At 35.4% G+C, this 20,686-nt stretch overlaps 1 protein-coding gene across 3 annotated transcripts in view; it reads left to right on the top strand.

Annotated features, from left to right (window-relative positions):
• The window catches only part of NFXL1 (nuclear transcription factor, X-box binding like 1), a 68,307-nt gene that overhangs the window by 34,400 nt on the left and 13,221 nt on the right, over window positions 1-20,686 (top strand). For all 3 annotated transcript variants that reach the window (XM_025386558.1, XM_025386555.1, XM_025386556.1), the window contains exons 16-19: window positions 1,023-1,044; window positions 1,474-1,614; window positions 4,918-5,084; window positions 17,617-17,686. In XM_025386558.1, the coding sequence (XP_025242343.1) occupies window positions 1,023-1,044; window positions 1,474-1,614; window positions 4,918-5,084; window positions 17,617-17,686 (400 nt within the window). The remainder of the gene's footprint in view (window positions 1-1,022; window positions 1,045-1,473; window positions 1,615-4,917; window positions 5,085-17,616; window positions 17,687-20,686) is intronic.

Raw genomic sequence — 20,686 nt, forward strand, 5'->3', positions numbered from 1 at the left:
GTCTGAATCATTTTGCAATCTCACAACAATGAGTGAGAATTGTTGCTCTATATTCTCACCAACATATGGTATTGTCAGTGTTTTGGATTTTAACTGTTTTATTTTCAATTGATACATAATAATTATACATATTTATAGGAAATGTAATGCTGTTTCAGTACATACAGTGTGATATAGTGATATATAGTGTGATATATAGTGATCAGATCAGGGCAATTAGCATATCCATTATCTCAGACAATGGATATTGTTCTTTGTTTTGGGAACATTCAGTATCCTCTTTTCTAGCTATTTGAAAATATATATTATTGTTAACTATAGTTATCTGTAACTATAGTTATAAATATCTATATAGATATCCATTGTTATAGGTAACTATTGTTACCTATAGTTAACAATAGATACTAGAGTTAACAATAGATAACAATAGTTTTATAGCACTGTGGGATAACTGTAAAACACCAGAACTTGTTCTTCCTATCTATCTGTAATCTTTCAACTTTTCTTTCTTCAGTATTGTGTTGGCTGTTCTGGGTCTGTTATCTTTCCATATAGACATTAGAATCAGTTTGTTGATACATACAAAATAACTTGCTGGTATTTTGATTGGAATCATATTGAATCTGGATCAAATTGGAAATAAACTACATCTTAATAATTTTGAGTCTTTGTAACTGTGAACATGGAATATCTCTTCATTTATTTAAATCTTTGATTTCTTTCATCAGTATGTTGTAGTTTTCCCATAGAGGTCTTGTATATATTTTGTTAAATTCATACCCAAGTATTTCATTTGTTGTGCTAATGTAGTGTTATGTTTTTAACTTCAAATTCTAATTGCTCATTGCTACTATATAGGAAATCAATTGACCTTTGCATATTAACTTTGTGTCCTGTAACTTTACTATAATTGCTTATTCCATTTTTGTTTATTTTTTTTACTGCTAGTAGAGTTAGCATCTTTAGATATTATTTTTGAATAATTTGTAATGTTTTCATTTTATTTTATTTTTTCCTTGTAGGGAATGTCTTGGGAAACATGAGGTGAGTTATAGGCACAATTTTAAAGTAAAGCTTATAATCTATACTATTCCATAGTATAGCTTTACTAGAGTTGTTAGAAATAATAAAGTCAAAGTATTGTTTTTTACTGTTATAAAGAGTACAAGAGTTTACTAATTTAAAAAATATGTAGTGCCTTTATTTGAGAATTAGCCTGTGGATATGCATTCACTACCAAATCGTATTGAATTTTCCTTTTAGGAGGAGGATGTTTTGCTTCTTGGCATTCATTACTTTGGAATATTTTGATAGGTTACTTTGATTTTGATAATCAACATTATTATCTGTGCAAACTTATTATACCTTTCTGAAACTTGTTCTCAAATGATAGCAGAGTAATTTTGGAAACATGTAATATGTCCAGAAACATTTGTGTAATGTGTGCTGTGCTGATTTCCTTTATTTTTTAAGGTGAGTCCACTACCATGCCATGCTGTAGGACCCTACTCTTGTAAAAGAGTTTGTGGAAGAATCTTAGATTGTCAGAATCACACATGTATGAAAGAATGCCACAAAGTAACCAAAATTGATGGCTGCACTGGAAAAAACAAGGTAATGTTCTTAGATTGAATGTATATCTGCCCGTAGTATTCTTGAAACGTTTTTGCAGCAGTTATACCATAAATATTTTTCTGTTTTGCTTTAGCTTCCTTCCTCTTTTTTTGCCCTCATCCCTTCTCCTTCCTTGCCTTTCCTAAAACAGCTGCCTTAAACAGCTTGGTGTGTATAGTTCTGTATGTTTATTCCAGTTCATAATAATGTGCCTTTTAATGTGGAATCCTTTACATACTGTACCTGTGTTAATACATAGGATATGGTTTTATGATAAAAATACATAGATTATGTATCTTCTTAGATAGTAGGTAAGAGTATCACCTCCATTTCTTTCTGTTCATATCTGAGTTTAGAGCATTTACTCCAAATTAGTTTTCAAACCTGACACACAGGATGGATGTTGTTCATAATTTTAATAAATTTAAATAAATTCCCAATCTTTTGTTGAAAGTAAAATAAATGGCATCACAGATGAGCATTGTTTCTATGTGTATAATTAACTAAAAGCATTTTACAAGTGTTTGAGAACTCAGCTATTCAAAGATCTCTAAAAATTGTCATCTTACAAGGAAAAACAAATGTAGCTAGTGTTAAACTTTAGTTGTAAAATAATTTTTTTCTAGACTTCCATTCTATAGGGAGTTGTAATACTTGTGTCTAAATGAGAAATAGGCCAGAAAATTTAAGTGTCACTTTATTATTAGCATTGAATTTACAACTATTTAAATTATTAATATGACTTGTGTTATTGAAAATTTTAGTTGCATTGTTAGGTTTTTTTTTTGTCTTCAATTTATAATACATGACAACATAGGTATTCTTCTTTTTCATGTGCAAGCATATGTGTAAATGTATTGCTTATAATTTCCTCATCGATCCATGACTTGACCCTCAAAAATGTACTCATGATAAAACAAAAGGATACTAGAATTATAAAATCAAACTAACAAATAATGATACAGAATCATTTTAACTAGTTACGGTGTAGCTGCTCTATGGCTTCCCTCTTCCAGATTTCCAGAATATGAAGTGAGTCAGAAAAAGCTTATTTTCAAAGCTGATGTGACTATTAAGAGATTTATTGTGGATAATCCCCAAATTGCTTCCTGGGTTAAAGCTTCTGTTTTTCTTTTTAAATGAGAACTGCATATGATATTTGATAGATTGACTTGCTGTATTTCTTAACTAAGATAGTCTTTCCTAGAAGATAGAACTTGATATTGGAAGTGATCCAGGAAAATAGCTTAGCTAGTGTAGATTCTGTGATTTTTGTTTGTTTGTTTGTTTCCCCCATAGCTGGAAGGAGCTCATATTCTAAGTATACTTTTTGTTTTGCAAATAGAGAAACTGAAGCTCTGTGACTTGTCCATGATTCTGCAACAGGAGAGTAGCAAATCAGAAAGTACTATGCCTGATCTTTTAACTCCCAGCCCAATATGCTCTTCTACTCATGTTATTTAAATAGAAGATTTTTGTAGGTGTACCACATAGGAAGAGCAAATGAAATAAACTCTTTATGTTAACTTTGGTTCTCTTTGCATATTTTGTTACTCACTGCCTAATACTTGCTCAGTCTTTCCCATCTCAGAAAGTCATGTTACCATTTTTACCCAGTTGTGCAGATCAAAGACATAGGAATCATGCTTGATTTCTTTCTTGTCTTTGTTGTCCTTTTCCCACAGATAATCCTGTTAGGTTTATCATCAAAATAGATCCTGAATCTGACAGTTTATCATAACCTGTACCTCTACCATCCTCATCTAAGCCACCATCACCTTTGACTTAGGTTTCTGCAGTAATTTCCTAACCAGCTTTTCTACTCTCACTTTGTTTTATTGCATCAGCCAGATAATCTTTTGAAAAATGTAAATCGAGTATCATCTTCCTGCTCCATATCCTTTGGTAGTTTTCAGTCACTCTCTGACCAAAATTTAAATCCTTTTCAATGGCCTATAAAGGCTCAGTAATGATCTTTCCCAACTTTCATCTGACTACTCATCACTCTCTTGCTTACTCACTTCTACCTCTGTTCATCCTGTTACTTGAACATTCCACATTTGTTTTTTCTTAGAGCCTTTGAATTTGTTCCTTTCCTCTGGAACTCTCCTTTCTGGTGGCTCTCTCCCTCATTTAACTCAATTTCTGTTCACACGTGATCTTTATCAGTCAGGTTTCCTTCTTGTTGCTGCCATCACTCTTTCTTATCCTGCTTTATCTTTCTTCAGAGTAGTTACGAAGACATTATATTTATGTTCTTTACCTCCTCACATAAATGTAGGTTCCAGGAGCCTATCTCATGTCTTCCCAGTGCCAAGAACAATTCCCAGCACATAAGTGTTGAGTATTTGTGGAATAAATGAATATACTTTTTAAAAATAAAATTATTTTATAAAATTATAAAATAATATTTTTATAATTTGAAACACTATTTCTTTTTAATCCTATAAGTCAAAAAATAGCTTAGAATTTTATCATAATAATTGTTGTAATCATGGCTTCTCTTTGGAATGATAATAAAAATGTTTGACCTTTAAGATTTAATATCCACGTCTATAGCTCTCTTATTTTACCTCAAGTATGATGTGAGAAAACAAACAATATCCTGAAACAAGTATTTTTAACCTTCTTTAGTAGATTGTAATACTAGTTAACATTTTTAAATCACTAGAGAAAAGGGATTTAACATTATTAAATCACTAGAAAAAATGTGCCTTGTTACATTGAGGTACATTTATTTGTAAAATGTAATTTAACTTTAATTCCTTGATGTGCATTAAAATATAAACTACTGGTCATTATTTTTTCACTCTATTTGTGTTTCTCTTTGGCAAGGTGAGATAATTACCTCCAGACTGTTTAGTGCTTTGGAATTTTTATTTATGTGTTAACAGTGTATTAATTTCTTTAGGTCGGTGTTGATTATTGTATAGAAATCAATGAACATTTTTACTGTGTATTTTTTTTCTGTCTTTGACTATTCTTTAGGAAGCAATTTACATTTTTAGTGGGATACTTTATATAGTCAAGTTCATTTTAAGGTTCATTTAAAAATGAGGCAATTTGACTTAATGAGACAGGCAAAAAAAATCTATATGGATAATAATCATATTGACAATCTTGCTATTCTTTAGTTTTAATATTTTTAAGATAAATGAGAGCATGTACCATTTGATTAACTGTGTTTCTAAGAGCTGCAGAAGTACTTTATTTTAATGGTATATATAAATTTTATAGCTCTAACATATAGAAATGTTAGGCTTACCTTGTACTTAGGTGATTTATTTCCATGCTATTTTTCAGGCGGGCCCAGAATGCCTTCATTGTGAGGAAGGGTGCTCCAAGTCACGGCCACTAGGTTGTCTTCACCCGTGTATTTTGCCATGTCACCCTGGAGAATGTCCACCTTGTGTTCAGATGCTTAGAATAAAATGTCACTGTAAGATCACAAGCCTATATGTGGAATGTAGGTAAGTAGACTGAAAAAAAAAGTCTTATTTTATTACAATTAGTTGAATTGGTATCTTTTTATAATTAAGAACCCTTTATAGTGTACTTTGCTTAAACTCTAGATGCCTAGATTTTCTAATAGAGACCTGGAAGGAAGACATGTAGAATACTACACTTTCTGGATACTTCATCCTGAATTCAAACAGGGAAATTGTGCTTTTTTTCCATTTTGGGATTCTGTATAAGATTTTGTTATGAAAAAAATGGTTTCACTGCTTTTAAAAACATTAAAGAAATACTCCTATACCTGATAGTTTGACTATGTCAAATTAGAATTTTGTTCAATCAAAATTTGACTTGTACATACAGGCACACCTTGTTTTATTGGACTTCACTTTATGGTACTTGGCAGATACTGAGTTTTTTACAAATTAGAGATTTTTGTCAGCCTGCATTGAGCAAGTCTATTGATGCCATTTTTTCAACAGCATATGCTCACTTTGTGTCTCTGTCACATTTTGATAATTCTCACAATATTCAAGCTTTTTCATTTCATATCTGTTATGATAATCTGTGATCAGTGATCTTTGATGTTTCCATTGTAATTGTTTTGGGGTGCCATGAACTGCACTTCTGTGAGATGGTGAATTATTGATAAATGTTGTGTGTGATTGAACTGCATCACTAGCAGTTCCCCTATCTCTCTCCCTCTCCTTGCGCCTCCTTATTCTGAGAAACAACAGTATTGAAATTAGGCCAATTAATAACTCTACAATGGCTTCTAACTGTTCAAGTGAAGGGAAAAGTCACATGTCTGACTTTAAATCAAAAGATAGAAATGATTAAGCTTAGAGAGACATGTCAAAAGCTGAGATAGGCTAAAAGTTATGTCTCTTGCACCAAACAGTTAGCCATGTTGTGAATGCAAAGGAAAAATTCTTAAAGGAAATTAAAGTTCATTCCAGTGAACACAGAATGATAAGAAAGCAAAGCAGCCTTATTGCTGATATGGAGAAAGTTTTAGTGGTTTGGATAGAAGATCAAAGCAGCCACAACATTTAGAGATGTTCCTAACTCTCTTCAATTCTGTGAAGACAGAAAGAGATGAGGAAGCTGCAGAAGAAAAATTTGAAGGCAGCATAGGTTGGTTCATAAGGTTTAAGGAAGAAGCCATCTCCATAACATGAAAGTTCAAGGTGAAGCAGCAAGTGCCGATGCAGAAGCTGCAGCAAGTTATCCGAGAAAGTTTAGATAAGATCATTGATGAAGGTGGCTACACTAAATAACAGATTTCCAATGTAGACAAAACAGCCTTCTATTGAAAGAAAATGCTATCTAGGACTTTCATAGTTAGAGAGAAGTCAGTGCCTGGCTTTAAAGTGTCAAAGGACAGGCCAACTCTCTTGTTAGGGCCCTAGTGCAGCTAGTGACTTTAAATTGAAGCCAGTACTCATTTACCATTCTGAAAATTATGCTACATCTAGTCTGTGCTCTATAAATGGAACAACAAATTCTGGATGACAGTATATCTGTTTACAGCATGGTTTATTGAATATTTTAAGCCCACTGTTGAGACCTACTGATCAGAAAGAGTCCTTTAAAAATATTACTGCTCATTGACAATATACCTGGTTACCCAAGAGCTATAATGGAGATATGCAAGCAGATGAATGTTGTGTTCGTGCCTGCTAACACAACATTCATTCTGCAGTCCATGGTTCAAGGAGTAATTTCAACTTTCAGGTCTAATTTTTTGAGAAATACATGCCAGATATAGGTAGTGATTTCTCTGATGGATCTGGGTAAATTGAAAACATTCTGGAAAGGAGTCACCATTCTAGATGTCATTAAGAACACTCATGTCAACAGGAACAGGAGTTTGGAAGAAGTTGATTCCAGCCCTAATAGATGACTTTGTTCAAGACTTCAGTGCAGAAAGTAACTGCACATGTGGTGGAAATAGCTAGAGGACTATAATTAAAAGTGGAGCCCATAGATGGGACTGAATTGTTGCAGTCTCATGATAAAACTTAAACAGATGAGAAGTTGCTTCTAATGGATGAACAAAGAGAGTGGAATCTACTTCTGGTGAAGATGCTGTGAACATTGCTGAAATGACAACAAAGGATTAGGATTTAGAATATTACCCAAACTTAGTTGATAAAGCAGCAGCAGGTTTGATAGGAATTTTGAAAGAAGTTCTACTGTGGATAAAATGCTGTGAAACACAGCATCGCATGCTACAGAGAAATCTTCCTGAAAGGAAGAGTTGATTGATGCAGCAAACTCTATTGTCTTATTTTTTTAAATTGCCACAGCCACCTCAATCTTCAGCTACCACCCTGATCAGTCAGCAGCCATAAACATCTAGGCAAGATGCTCCACCTGCAAAAACATTAAGACTGACTGAAGGCTCACATGAGTGTTAGTAGGTTTTAGTAATAAAGTATTTTTAAATTAAGGTATATACATTGTTTTTTATTATGTAATGCTATTGCATACTTAGTAGACTGCAGTATTGTGTAAACATAACTTTTATATGCACTGGGAAGCCAAAAAATGTGTGTGACTTGCTTTAGTGTAATATTCGCTATATTAAGGTGGTCTGGAACTGAACCTGCAATATCTCTGAGTTATGCCAGTAGTTAGGCATTTTTTTTTTTTTTTTTTTTTTGAGATGGAGTCTTGCTCTGTCGCCAGGCTGGAGTGCAGTGGCACGATCTTGGCTTACTGCAATCTCTGCCTCCCGGGTTCAAGCAATTCTCCTGCCTTGGCCTCCTGAGTAAATGGGATTACAGGCGCGTGCCACCACACCCTTCTAGTTTTTGTATTTTCAGTAGAGATGGGGTTTCACCATGTTGGTCAGGCTGGTCTCGAACTCCTGACCTCATGATCCACCCACCTTGGCCTCCTAAAGTGCTGGGATTACAGGCATGAGCCACCACGCCCAGCCTACTTAGGCATAATTTTTAATTTGTGGATTTAAAAGGTAGGCCTTTGTTTATTATAAGCGTTGCTGTTATAGCACCTATCACACTAGGATATGACCAAACCAGTATGTTTTCTTTATTTAAAAAAATGCCAGTTTTTGCTTATGGATTATTTAGATGGAAGAAAAAACTTTCCCTTTTATTTAATAATGATATAATTTACCACTTAACTCTCCTGGCTGTTTCACTCCAGTCTGTAAAGTGAGCTTTTTGTAAATATGTTTTACTCAAGTTTCATTTGGGAATATTACTTTATTTCATATTTTTTAGCATAATTACATTTTGAAAAATTCCTGTTCATATTAGCTAATATTTTTGTTCCCTAAACTCTAGACTCATGCTTTGTTAAATTATAGAAGACAAATTTTATTCTTTTCTTATATTAAAGTTATTTTGTTGAAATCTCAAAAATAAAGTATTATAATTTTTAGTCTTAGAAATTTTGTAGGGGGAATTTAGAGGGCAATTTTGCATTATTAATGGATGGTAATGATGAACTTGAGCAGTCTCACACCTGCATTCTGTTTGTTTATATAGCTTGTTCCTCATCAAACTTTCACCCATGAATTTTAGCATCCATTGATGATTCTGTTGTAAATCAGTTGTTACTACGATAACATTTGAGAAAATAGAAAAAGCTCTCAAGAACAACATACATGTGCATGTGTGCCCAGATGCTTCATTAATGAAACCCTTGACCATTTAATCCCAATGATACTATATTAAGTATTCTAGAGCATAGAAACCCAAGGAAATAACTAAGTGTATTTTATAAAACAAATAAGAAGTTGCCAAGTGAGAATTTTCCAACTCCATCTGCTAAATTTTTTAATTGACATTTTACTGTAAGAGCTAGCCCCACCTCATATGTTAATACTAGCATGAACCAGTGGATTCTTTATTTGGTCCTTCGCCATCATTTTGATGTTTAATTTATTGAATGTGAAAGGCCCATGAGAGGGTCTTTAAACTGGTTCTCTTGTCCCTTTGATGTGTTTCATCTTTGTTTTAGTATTTTCTTTTTTTTTCTGGCTAATGAAAATGTCCCAGGCTCATTTTGTACTTTACGTATCCTAGCCCAGGACTCAGATATTTCGCTAAGGGCCTTGTTAATGGACAGTGATATTTAAAAACCACTTGATGTGCTTTTTGCTCCTTGTGTATCATTGCTTCTAAGCTCTCTGTTTTGATAAGGACCATTTTTATATTTATTTTAGTGAATTGGCTGTTGACGTCCTTCGCATATTTTTTTTCCTTGGGGTTTTGGTCTTTCTTTACAATACTTTTGCCTCATAATTGATTTCTGTCATCTCGTATCATTGGTTAACATCTCCAGTCCAGTGTTAAATAGTATCGGCCCTGCCTTGTTTTTCTTTAGAGGAATTACTTCCTGTATTTCTACATTATGTAAGATGTTGGCTTTGTCACCATGTTAGAGAGTATCCAACAATTTCTGTTTTCTTAAGTGTGTGTGTANTTTTTTTGAGACGGAGTCTCACTGTGTCTCCCAGGCTGGAGTGCAGTGGCGCGATCTCGGCTCACTGCAAGCTCCGCCCCCCGGGTTCACGCCATTCTCCCGCCTCAGCCTCCCAAGTAGCTGGGACTACAGGCGCCCGCTACCGCGCCCGGCTAGTTTTTTGTATTTTTAGTAGAGACGGGGTTTCACCATGTTAGCCAGGATAGTCTCGATCTCCTGACCTTGTGATCCACCCGCCTCGGCCTCCCAAAGTGCTGGGATTACAGGCTTGAGCCACCGCGCCCGGCCCTTGTTTTTCTTTAGAGGAATTACTTCCTGTATTTCTACATTATGTAAGATGTTGGCTTTGTCACCATGTTAGAGAGTATCCAACAATTTCTGTTTTCTTAAGTGTGTGTGTATATTTAAATCAGGATTGGATGCTGAATTTGCCAAATGATATTTTAGCATCTGTGGAGATAATCATAACATTTTAATCTTTGGATCTGTTGATTTTGATTAGCTAATATTTAGGATTTAAAAAATGTTCATTAATTGTATTAGTCTGTAATTTTCAAATTTTGTATTGTCTTTGTCAGATTTGGGTATCAACATTACATTTGTTTTACAAAATAAACTTGGCTATTTCCTTGGTTTTCTTTGCTTTAGAATATTTTATGTAGTATCATTGGGATTAACTGGTCATTGAGGGTTTTATGGAATTCCTCTATGAAACCATCTGGGCCTGGTATGTATGTGTTGTTTTTGGTAACTTTCTCTGTTTTTTCTAATGAAAATTTCTCTCTCTTATGGGGTCATTTTTGGGAAACTATTATTTTGCTTATAAATTATCTATTTCATCTAGATTTTTCAAATTTATTTGTATAAAAGTTTGTAAAGTAGTTGCTTATGTGATGAAAATTTTGTTGTTGTTTTACAATTTCCCCTTGTCATTCTTATTTTGAATATTTTTGCTTTCTCCCTTTTTCTTGAGTGTCAGGTAGTAAATTTTTTTATTTTAAAAAACCTAGAATTTTGATTAACTGGATTGACTGTTCTTTTATGGTTTGCCACATTTTTCTCTGCTCTTATTTTATTATTTCCTTTAAAAAGAAATTTCTAGATTTCTTTAAGAAGAATTGAGAATTTAATTCATTTATTTTTGTGATTTCATTTTTATCATAGATGTGCTTAAAGCTTATGGATTATTTACTGCTTTAGGTATATTCCATATATTCATGTGTGTACTGCTTTCTTTATATTTGAGACTTTCTGTATCTTTACATTGTATTTCCTCCTAAACTCAAGATTTTAAAAATACAAGATCTAGTTTTATTGTGTTGTGATCAGAGCATGTGTTTGTAATTTTTTTCTAATTTATGGAACTTAACAGTGCTTCCTTTGTAAAATAAGGTGATCAATTTTTGTGAATGTTCCATGTGCTTGAGAAGATGTAATATCTTAAAAATCAGAATATAAGATTTGGGTTGTGTGTGTGGATCATGTTTTAATACAGTAGCTTTGTCTTATATTGAAAATGCTGTGTTAAAATTCCATATTATTAGTGTGTTTCTTTTTGTTTTGTTTTTGTGTTTTGAGACAGTCTCACTCTATTGGCCAAGCTGAAGTGCAGTGGTGTGGTCATGGCTCACTGCAGCCTTGAACTCCTGGGCTCAAGTGGTCCTCCCGCCTCAGCCTCCCAAGTAGCTGGGGCTACAGCCACATACCACCATGCCTAGATAATTTTTAAGAAATTTTTTGTAGAGATGTGGTCTCACTATGTTTCCCAGGCTGGTCTCGAAACACCTGGGCTCAAGAGACCCTCCTGCCTCAGCTTCCTAAAATGTTGAGATTACAGGCGTGAGCCATCATGCCTAGCCTATTAGTGTGTTTCTGTGTGTCTTTGCATCTGCTGTAGATTTTTGCTTATAAAGATGATTAAGCTGTTACATGTTGTACAGCATTTTTAATAATTTTGGCTCTTAGCATTGAAAGGTATCCTTTGTCACATTTAATACCTTTGTTTGAGTTCTTATGCATCCCCTTTTTCATTTTAATAGGCAAGTTAAGTAAGTCCTTTAAGAATTTTTAATATCACTAATATCTTTGGTTTAGCTCTGAATTATTACTTTATGATTACTGTTTGTATTATGTTATGTCACTTTTTCTTTATGTGATATGTTTTCTTTGCTCTTAAAAGTTTCTCCTGTTAAGGTTTGTTTTCGTTTAGTGGTTGATTACTTTTTATTTGTACCTTTTTAATGTCTTTAGACCCTTGTTTCTTTCATCTTTTACTAACTGGTTTGGAGCTTTTAATTTTATCACCTGGTTCTCGTTTAAGACTGTATGACAATCAGTGAGTTATTTTATTTGCCTTTTTTTCTCTCCTTCTCTTCTCATTGTTTAGTTGCATGCTTTATTCTTTTTCAGAACATACAACATATATTTTTCTACCCTCATTCCGACCTTTTTTTCTTCTTCTTTTTTTTTTTTTTTTTTTTTTTGAGATGGAGTTTCGCTCTATCGCCCAGGCTAGAGTGCAGTGGCACGATCTCGACTCACTGCAAGCTCCACCTCCCGGGTTCACGCCATTCTCCTGCCTCAGCCTCCTGAGTAGCTGGGACTACAGGCTCCCGCTACCACGCCGGCTAATTTTTTTGTATTTTTAATAGAGACGGGGTTTCATCGTGTTAGCCAGGATGGTCTCGATCTCCTGACCTCATGATCCACCTGCCTCGGCCTCCCAAAGTGCTGGGATTACAGGTGTGAGCCACTGTGCCCAGCCCTTTTTTTCTTAGATTTTCAATTTTAAATTTCAACCATCAGTCTTTTTGCTGAAATTTCCCAGTCTTCTCTTGGATGAATGAAGTGCATCCTCTAGTAGTTTCCCCAAGAGAGCTTGTGAGTATAGTATTCCCTGAATGCTTAATTCTTAAACATTCCCTTGCATGTTTCAAGAATGTTTTGCTGTAGCATTTACAACTGTATAAAAAGTCTTTTATTGGTGCTTTCTTTCCTAGAATTTCTTGGAAATGTTGCTCTATGTTGCTTTTGTTTATATTTTACTTTTGAGAAATTTGATGCCAATCTCTCTTTTCCTTATGAGTTAATTGATCTTTTTTGCCTGGGACCCCTAAAGTTATTTCTTTCTCCTTCACTTCCCTCCTCCTCCTCTTCCGTCTTTAAAATCTAATGTTTTTATTAAGGTACGACTCAGGGTTAATAATTTTTGATAAATTTTTCCAGGTACCTGATTAGCCCTTTCAACATATAAGTTCAGTGTTTTTATTTTCCTGGATTATAGTTTTAAATACCAGATCTGTTTCATTTATTTTGTTTTTGTTTTTTAGTGATACGAATTGTGTATATGTTGGATTTTCTTTTTCTGTCTCCAATTTCACTCAATTACTTCTTTGACACTTTTTTCTAAATCTCATTTTTATCATCTAGGTTGTTTTGCTGCCTCATTTCAGGGACCCTTATTAACTTTTGATTCAAGTATGTTCTTCTGTAAATATGTTATTCCATGAGCACCTTGTAATTTAGTTTTTATTTCTGATGTAATTTTATCTTATTTTTTTTCCCCTAAATTCAGTCAACCTTTGTTCATTTCTTCTTTTTCTTCTCCATTATATTCTTAGGTTTTGCTTTTCTGACTTAAGGTGGTAGTGTATTGAAGGGCCCTATACCTTGCTTATTTTGGGTAATTTGCTGGGACTCACAGAACTCAGCATATAGTTATACCTACAGCTATGAGTTATTACAGCAAAAGGGTAGGAGGCACAGTCAGCAAAGGGAAAAGGCACATGAGGTGAAGTGTAGGGGAAACCAATCACAAGCGTCCAGAGTCTCCTCCCATTGGAGCCACATAGGATGCACTTAATTCCCCCAGTAATGAATTGTGACAACACTTGTAAAATGCTTCCAGCCAGAGAAGTTCATTAGAGACTGAGCACCTAGAGTTTTTGTTGGGGGAAGGCTACATAGGCAGCCTCACCTGGTACATACCAGAGTTCAGGGCTCCCAGAGGGAAAGAAACTGTTCAACATAAACCATTGATTTATACAAACAGTTTAGACATAGTCAGCTGTTCTTATCAGTTCTAGGAATGGTGGGAACCTTACTGAAATCCAAATTCCCAAGCACCAGCCAAGGACTAGTCTTACAAGGAGGCCTTTCAAAAGAGCGGTCAGGTCTGCTAGGTTAACGCTTCTGTACAGGCGGTGTTTCATATAGTTACTTCAGTTTGGAATATTATGTTCCAGTTGTCTTCTTCTTTGTACTTCTTTTTTTTTGGGTGAGAGATACAGGAGAGGATTTTCATCAGTGAAAGGGCTTTGGATGTCTTTTTCTGTTTATTTTCTATAGTAGTTTTTTATAGATGTAAATTATATATCTTTATGTTTTCGGACAGAGGTTAGTATAAGATTTCTAGTTGATGACCACTCTCATCTCAGTGTGGGAAAATACAGTTTTTTTAAATGGTTGGCGTTTTAGGGTGGTGCTGAGAAGAGGAGAGGAGTTATGTGTCCTTATTTTACTTTTGTTTTCTTTGGTCTTGCAAAATCCTAAATTTCCCTTCTTCTTTTGCTGGGTCTAAAGAAGTCTGCCTAAAGTCTGCCTTTCCCTTTTTACCTTCTACCCAGAGTTGTCTTTCCAAGATTGGCTACTTGAATCTTGTGTACTTACTTTATTTAATTTAATTTTAATTTTAATTTTAATTTTTGAGACAAAGTGTCTTTCTGTCTCCCAGTCTGGATGCAGTGGCACACTCACGGCTCACTGTAGCCTTGACCTCCCAGGCTCAGGTGATCTTCCCACTTAAGCTTTCCTAGTAGCTAGGACTACAGGTGCACACCATCACACCAGGCTAATTTTGGTGTTTTTTTATAGAGATGGGGTTTTGCCATGTTGCCGAGGCTGGTCTTGAACTCCTGGGCTCAGGCAGTTCACCTGCCTCGGCCTTCCAAAGTGCTGGGATTAGAGGCGTGAGCCACTGCACCCAGCCTTGTGTGCTTTTTAAAATCCATTCCCTTTAGTTAGTGCTGTGGTCTACCAGGATATTTTCAGGGTTTTCATACTTATGGGGACGTTTTTCTGTTGCGATTTTAGCTCAGCCTCCTCTTCTCTTTTCCATTTAGTTTTTTTTAGAACTCCACTAACTCTATGAAAATACTTGCATTGGGAGCTTGAGAAATAGCTCTACCAGAAGTTGTTTTTTTTTTTTTTCCCTAGTTATAGGTAATTTGAAGTTTATAGAAATTTGTAGAAATCGGCCGGGCGCGGTGGCTCAAGCCTGTAATCCCAGCACTTTGGGAGGCCGAGACGGGTGGATCACGAGGTCAGGAGATCGAGACCATCCTGGCTAACACAGTGAAACCCCGTCTCTATTAAAAGTACAAAAAACTAGCCGGGCGAGGTGGCGGGCGCCTATAGTCCCAGCTACTCGGGAGGCTGAGGCAGGAGAATGGCGTGAACCTGGGAGGCAGAGTTTGCAGTGAGCTGAGATCCGGCCACTGTGCTCCAGCCTGGGCGACAGAGCCAGACTCCGTCTCAAAAAAAAAAAAGAAATTTGTAGAAATCTTCTGGTTGTGCTGCAGTCATAGGATTTAGTGATTTTATTTGTTATTAATGAGCTATATGTTTTTTGAGGGGGACATGTGGATATATTTGGATTAAGGTGGCTTCCATTACCTCAGCACTTCAGATTTTTTTTCTTAAATACGTATTAAAGTATAAGTTTTAATATAGAATTCTATCTCTTCAGTTCTTATAATTTCATTTGCTTTCAATTCAGTGAATTAAGTCATCTTTTCCTTTTAGTCCTGTGTGGAAAAAAACACAAACTGTTTTTCCTCTGCTCTTAAACCACAATAATCAACAGAAAAGACTTTTGTGACCAGATGTGTGGGAGTTTCTTCCAACCAAAAAGAAAACAGTCACTTCTATAGCAGGCACCAGCTGGGTGTCCTGTAATTCATTTCTGAGACTACCTGGAGAAAGTGTCAGATCCTGTAGGTTGAGGGCTCAGTGCCACAAGACTGCCTCCCCTTCAGACACTAGTCTCAAGTTCAGACCTCTGGAATTTCTGACTGACTGGCTTCAAGTTTAGGTTCACACAACCCCCTCTTTGGGTTTAATTTGCTAGAGTGCCTCACAGATCTCAGAGAAAAACTTATTTATGTTTACTGGTTTATTATAAAGGATATTGCAAAGTATACAGATGAAGAGATACATAGAGTGAGGGATGAAAGAAGGGGTATGGCAATTCCATTCCTACCCCTTCCCCACCATTCACATACCACCCTCCAGGAACTTCTGTGTTCAGCTATTCATAAGCTTTTTGTACCCTATCTTCTTGGGCCTTTATGGAGAATTCATTGGATAGGCATGATTGAAGTATGGACACTCATGTAGAAGTGTGACTGGACAGAGGGTTTGATCTAATAACTATAGACCGAGTGGGGAAACTCAGCAAGGCCTGTTTCAATTCTTTTTGGCCTGTGTGTGAAGCATTTCTTCTTCCAGAGTATGGGACAGGACCCCTTCTGAAATGGGGTCTTACGACCTACAATCAGACAAGGTAGGTCAGAGAATTTCTTTATGGCCTGGTCAAGACAGAAAGGCGGAGGAAGACTATATTTTTAGTTTTAATGGCATGCCTTGGGGAAAAATAACAGGGGCTGTGGGAGTGATGAGCCAAGAACCGTGGACGAAAAGCAATATGTGTATATTATTATGCCATAGTCTTTTTCTGCTTAATGTTAATTTCTTCTGTAGAATTTGGATATAAAAAATATAGACCTTGAAAATTTAATTTATTCCTAAGTATAGAGTAACAGGAATAAAATAATGTTAACTCAAGTTCAGAGGTGAACATTCTACTTGGAAGAATCTTAAAAATGCAATAGTGTTTAATAGAGCCAGCATAAAAACTTTGTGGTATTAAGTGAAACTTTGCCAAGAAATATCTTAGAGTATATTTATAGCTAATTTAGTATGACTATTTAGATAATAGTTTTAATTAACATTAAGGAGACTGAACTTATAGTATATTTTGGCAGTTATGTCTGGTGAAAGCAAGAATAGGAAAAGCAAGAATATACAGAATAAAGGAAAAGAGGAAAAAGGTATGGGAGAGAGAAAAGTGAGATGCATATGATAGGGAGTTTTAGATGGTCACTAGTTACTGACTTAGGCAGTGTCTATTGGAAAGTAGGTTTATTCCTTGGTGTTTGTGACTTTTTTCTGAATTACTCACTGAGATATAAAAGCATTTTAAAGTGCAGTGTTCTAAAATGATCAGATCTGAAGTGAATTACTATTTTATTTTTTTTGAGACAGTCTCGCTCAGTCACCCAGACTGGAGTACAGTGTCATGATCTTGACTCACTGCAACCTCCGCCTCAGGTTCAAGCGATTCTCATGCCTCAGCCTCCTGAGTAGCCAGGATTACAGGCATGCACCGTCATGCCTGGCTAATTTTTGTATTTTTAGTGGCTAATTTTTGTAATTTTTGTATTTTTAGCTTTCACCATGTTGACCAGGCTGGTCTCGAACTCCCAGCCTCAAGTGATCCGCCTGCCTTAGTCTCCCAAAGTGCTGGGATTACAGGCTGGAGCCACTGTACCTGGCCTAAAATGAATTAATTTCTAATATTAATAGCTTACCCAAGCTTTCTAAATAAGTTAATTTTATTTCTCATCAAATAACCTAAATTCCTCGATTTGAACATATTAAATAATTAGTTTTAAAATTTTTTATGTAGGGGCATTAAGAACAATTGTAATTATGAATTTAATCTATAGGGAAAGATAGTTACAGAAACTATTAAAGAGAGGCCAGGTCCAGATGATATTTTGTGTGTGTTTTGTACTTCTTGCAGCAATTACACTTTTGGCATTTGACTTGTTAGTAGTAAAGGGCTGGATGATTTGAGTTATCAGAACAGTTAAGTAATTTGAAGATAATTGTTACAGATAGAGAATTAAAGTATTTCTTGAGGAAAAGATAATTTTATGGATATGTTTGAAATTATGAGTTATTTTTAGAAAAATTATGCTATAAAATGGATTTTTGTTTGAATGTCAACTTTCTTATTTTTAGAAAAATAACCACAGCTGATGTAAATGAAAAGAACCTCCTCAGTTGTTGCAAAAATCAGTGCCCTAAAGAGGTAAGCTTTAGTAGAACCTTTTAAATTGTATTCCTTGGGCATTGTTTCTCTTGGATTTTCTTTTTTCTTGTTTGGTCAAATTATTTCAGGTCTTCTCTGTTGTAGCTTTTTAAATAAAAATGTAAGACATAGGGTAGATGCATCTCATTTTATAAATTTGGTGATATTAGGACCTGAAATGACCCTTTGAAGATTTAAGAAAGCAATTTTAAAGATAGCTTACATACTTTATATAATAAAGTATTAACCTAGTGCTTATCCCTCAAAATGTGATTCATACTTAAAGTATGTCAGAAATGATGTGGGTCATAGCAGTTAGACAGTAAATCCATAGTAGTTTATTTTTAAAAATAGGGGTGCGTGTGTGTATGCATGTGCATGTGTGTACATCTGTGGTGGGATAATGTGCGGGGATAGATATTAATATCCACAGCATTTTGAAGATGATGACGTAGAAGATACCTCTGCATTTTCATTGTGGCCTTTTGTGTTGGTGCCATTCAGATCATTGACTCTTTCAAGTTCATTACTATGTTAATATAAAACATTCACCTATAAAGTTGTGTTTTTAAAGATTCTGGTGGTTGTGTAAGCATTTTATTCAAACTAAAACTATCAAAAAGTAGTTAGAAAAAATTGTGCAAAGTAAAAAGGTAAAGAAACTCGCTAGTGATTTATCCTGGTAATAATTTGAGAAACCAAAGCAGTCCATCTACATTTGGCCAATCTGAAAGGGAAGATGCACTTTTGGATTTGGGAGTGGGACAGTTAAAATTACTTGATTTGGGTAGACATTTAAAAAGGAATCCTTTTGACTTACAGATGTACTATATAGTACCTTTTTCCTTTAAATTGTCTTTATACACTTATCTAAGTGTTTCTCACCTTATTTAGAGTTGGAAATAGATGACAACTGAGTTTTTTTTTTCTTTTCTTTTTCTTTTTTTTTTTTTTTTTTTTTTGAGATGAAGTCTTCTCTGTAGCCCAGGCTGGAGTGCAGTGGTGGGATCTCGGCTCACTGCACGCTCTGCCTCCCAGGTTCACGCCATTCTCCTGCCTCAGCCTCCCAAGTAGCTGGGACGACAGGCGCCCGCCACCATGCTCGGCCAATTTTTTGTATTTTTAATAGAGACAGGGTTTCACTGTGTTAGCTAGGATGGTCTCGATCTCCTGAGCTCGTGATCCACCTGCCTTGGCCTCCCTAAGTGCTGGGATTACAGGCGTGAACCACCATGCCCGGCCAATGACAACTGAGTCTTACATATCATAATCAGTCTTTGATTAAGTATAAAACAGGAATCAATACATTACATACCTTTTTAGTATTTTCCTTTAACTAAGGCTTTGGACCACTTTTTATGGATTTTAAAATCTGTTGGAAATTGAGTTTTTAAATTTATGTAAGATTATAAGAAGAGAGGCCATTTGAAGTAACAAATGGTTATTTCGATAATCTGTCTTTATAAGTGAAACTAGGGCATGGGATATTTCCACATTTAATATTTCAAATTTAATTTTTTGAATTATTCAAATCCTGAACTTGCCTTGTTAAAATAAATTTTATTTCATCCCAATTCAGATTCCAGGTAATAAGTAGTTGGGAATGTTTTATTTTTAATCTTAGTAACCTGGTATGGTTTATTAGGTAGAAATATGGTAATTTAATTCAGGTGTTGCTAATTTGTAACTTAGAATTTCCTTAGCTATAAATAAGTTGTGATGCTATGACTTTTGGTGGGACTAGATGGGTCATTTTCATGATTTTGGATTCTAGGTCCTTCTGGAACCCCTGGTATTACTAGATCTCCCTGGGCTTTCTTGAAAAATGTATCTGGAGCCTGGGAACAATCCAAATGGCCGTTATAGTTTGGAACAATCTAAGAGTAGACAGGTGAATTTCACTGTGTCTAGTAGAACTCATTTTCATTTATGGTCTCTTGACGTGGGTGGCACCGTAACAGTAATTCTAACGCTTTAACATTCATTAGAATCACTTTAAGGATTTGTTAAAACATGGATTGCTGGGCCGGGCATGGTGGCTCATGCCTGTAATCCCAGCACTTTGGGAGGCTGAGGTGGGTGGATGACCTGAGGTCAGGAGTTCGAGACCAACCTGGCTAACATGGTGAAACCCCGTTTCTACTAAAAAGTACAAAAGAAAAAAAAAATAGCCTGGTGTGGTGGCATGTGCCTGTAATCCCAGCTACTCGGGAGGCTGAGGCAGGAGAATCGCTTGAACCTTGCAGTGAGCCAAGATGGTGCCATTGCACTCCAGCTTGGGCAACAAGAGCAAAACTCTGTCGCAAAAAACAAACAAACAAAAAAACACAGATTGCTGGGTCCCTGTCTAGAGTTTCTGATTTTGTAGGCCTGGAGTGGGGCCTACATTTTGCATTTCTATTAAATAGTAAACAATAGTGATACTGTTGGTCCAAGAGCGCACATTGAGAACCAGTGAGCTACAGAATGAGGTCATAATTAGAATCAGCCAAGAAGTATATCATTTTGAATCTTTGTACTTCAAAGTTAAGGTATGGGATTCTGGTAAATTCTGATGTACTGTTATATATGTTCTCGTCTCTTTCCCATACTGTAGATTCTTATGGGTGGGGGACTATGTTGTATTTGTCTTTGTATCTAGTGCCTGTTACACAGGTTGTACACATTAAGCTGCTGGCAAATGTTTATTGAATGTGAATAAAAGAATAAATTGTGGGAGTGGCATAAGCTTATCCTTCCAGCTCCACTGTGTCTCTGATATACACTCTATGGATTATTAAGTTTGAATTTAACTAAGTGAAAACATAAGGATGCCGTTAAGAACATACCCGTTCTTAACTGTGCCCCACATAGGCATTTCTGCTCTTTTTTAAAAGAGATATAAAGAGGAACAAAATGGAAGTTTTATTTTATTTTACGTGGTATGGGGCTTCAGTTATTTTATTTTTTAAAACATGTTTAAAGTTTTTAATTGATAAAATTTTATATATTTACCATAGG

Source organism: Theropithecus gelada, chromosome 5, assembly GCF_003255815.1.
Source record: "Theropithecus gelada isolate Dixy chromosome 5, Tgel_1.0, whole genome shotgun sequence".
NCBI classification, from domain to species: domain Eukaryota; kingdom Metazoa; phylum Chordata; class Mammalia; order Primates; family Cercopithecidae; genus Theropithecus; species Theropithecus gelada.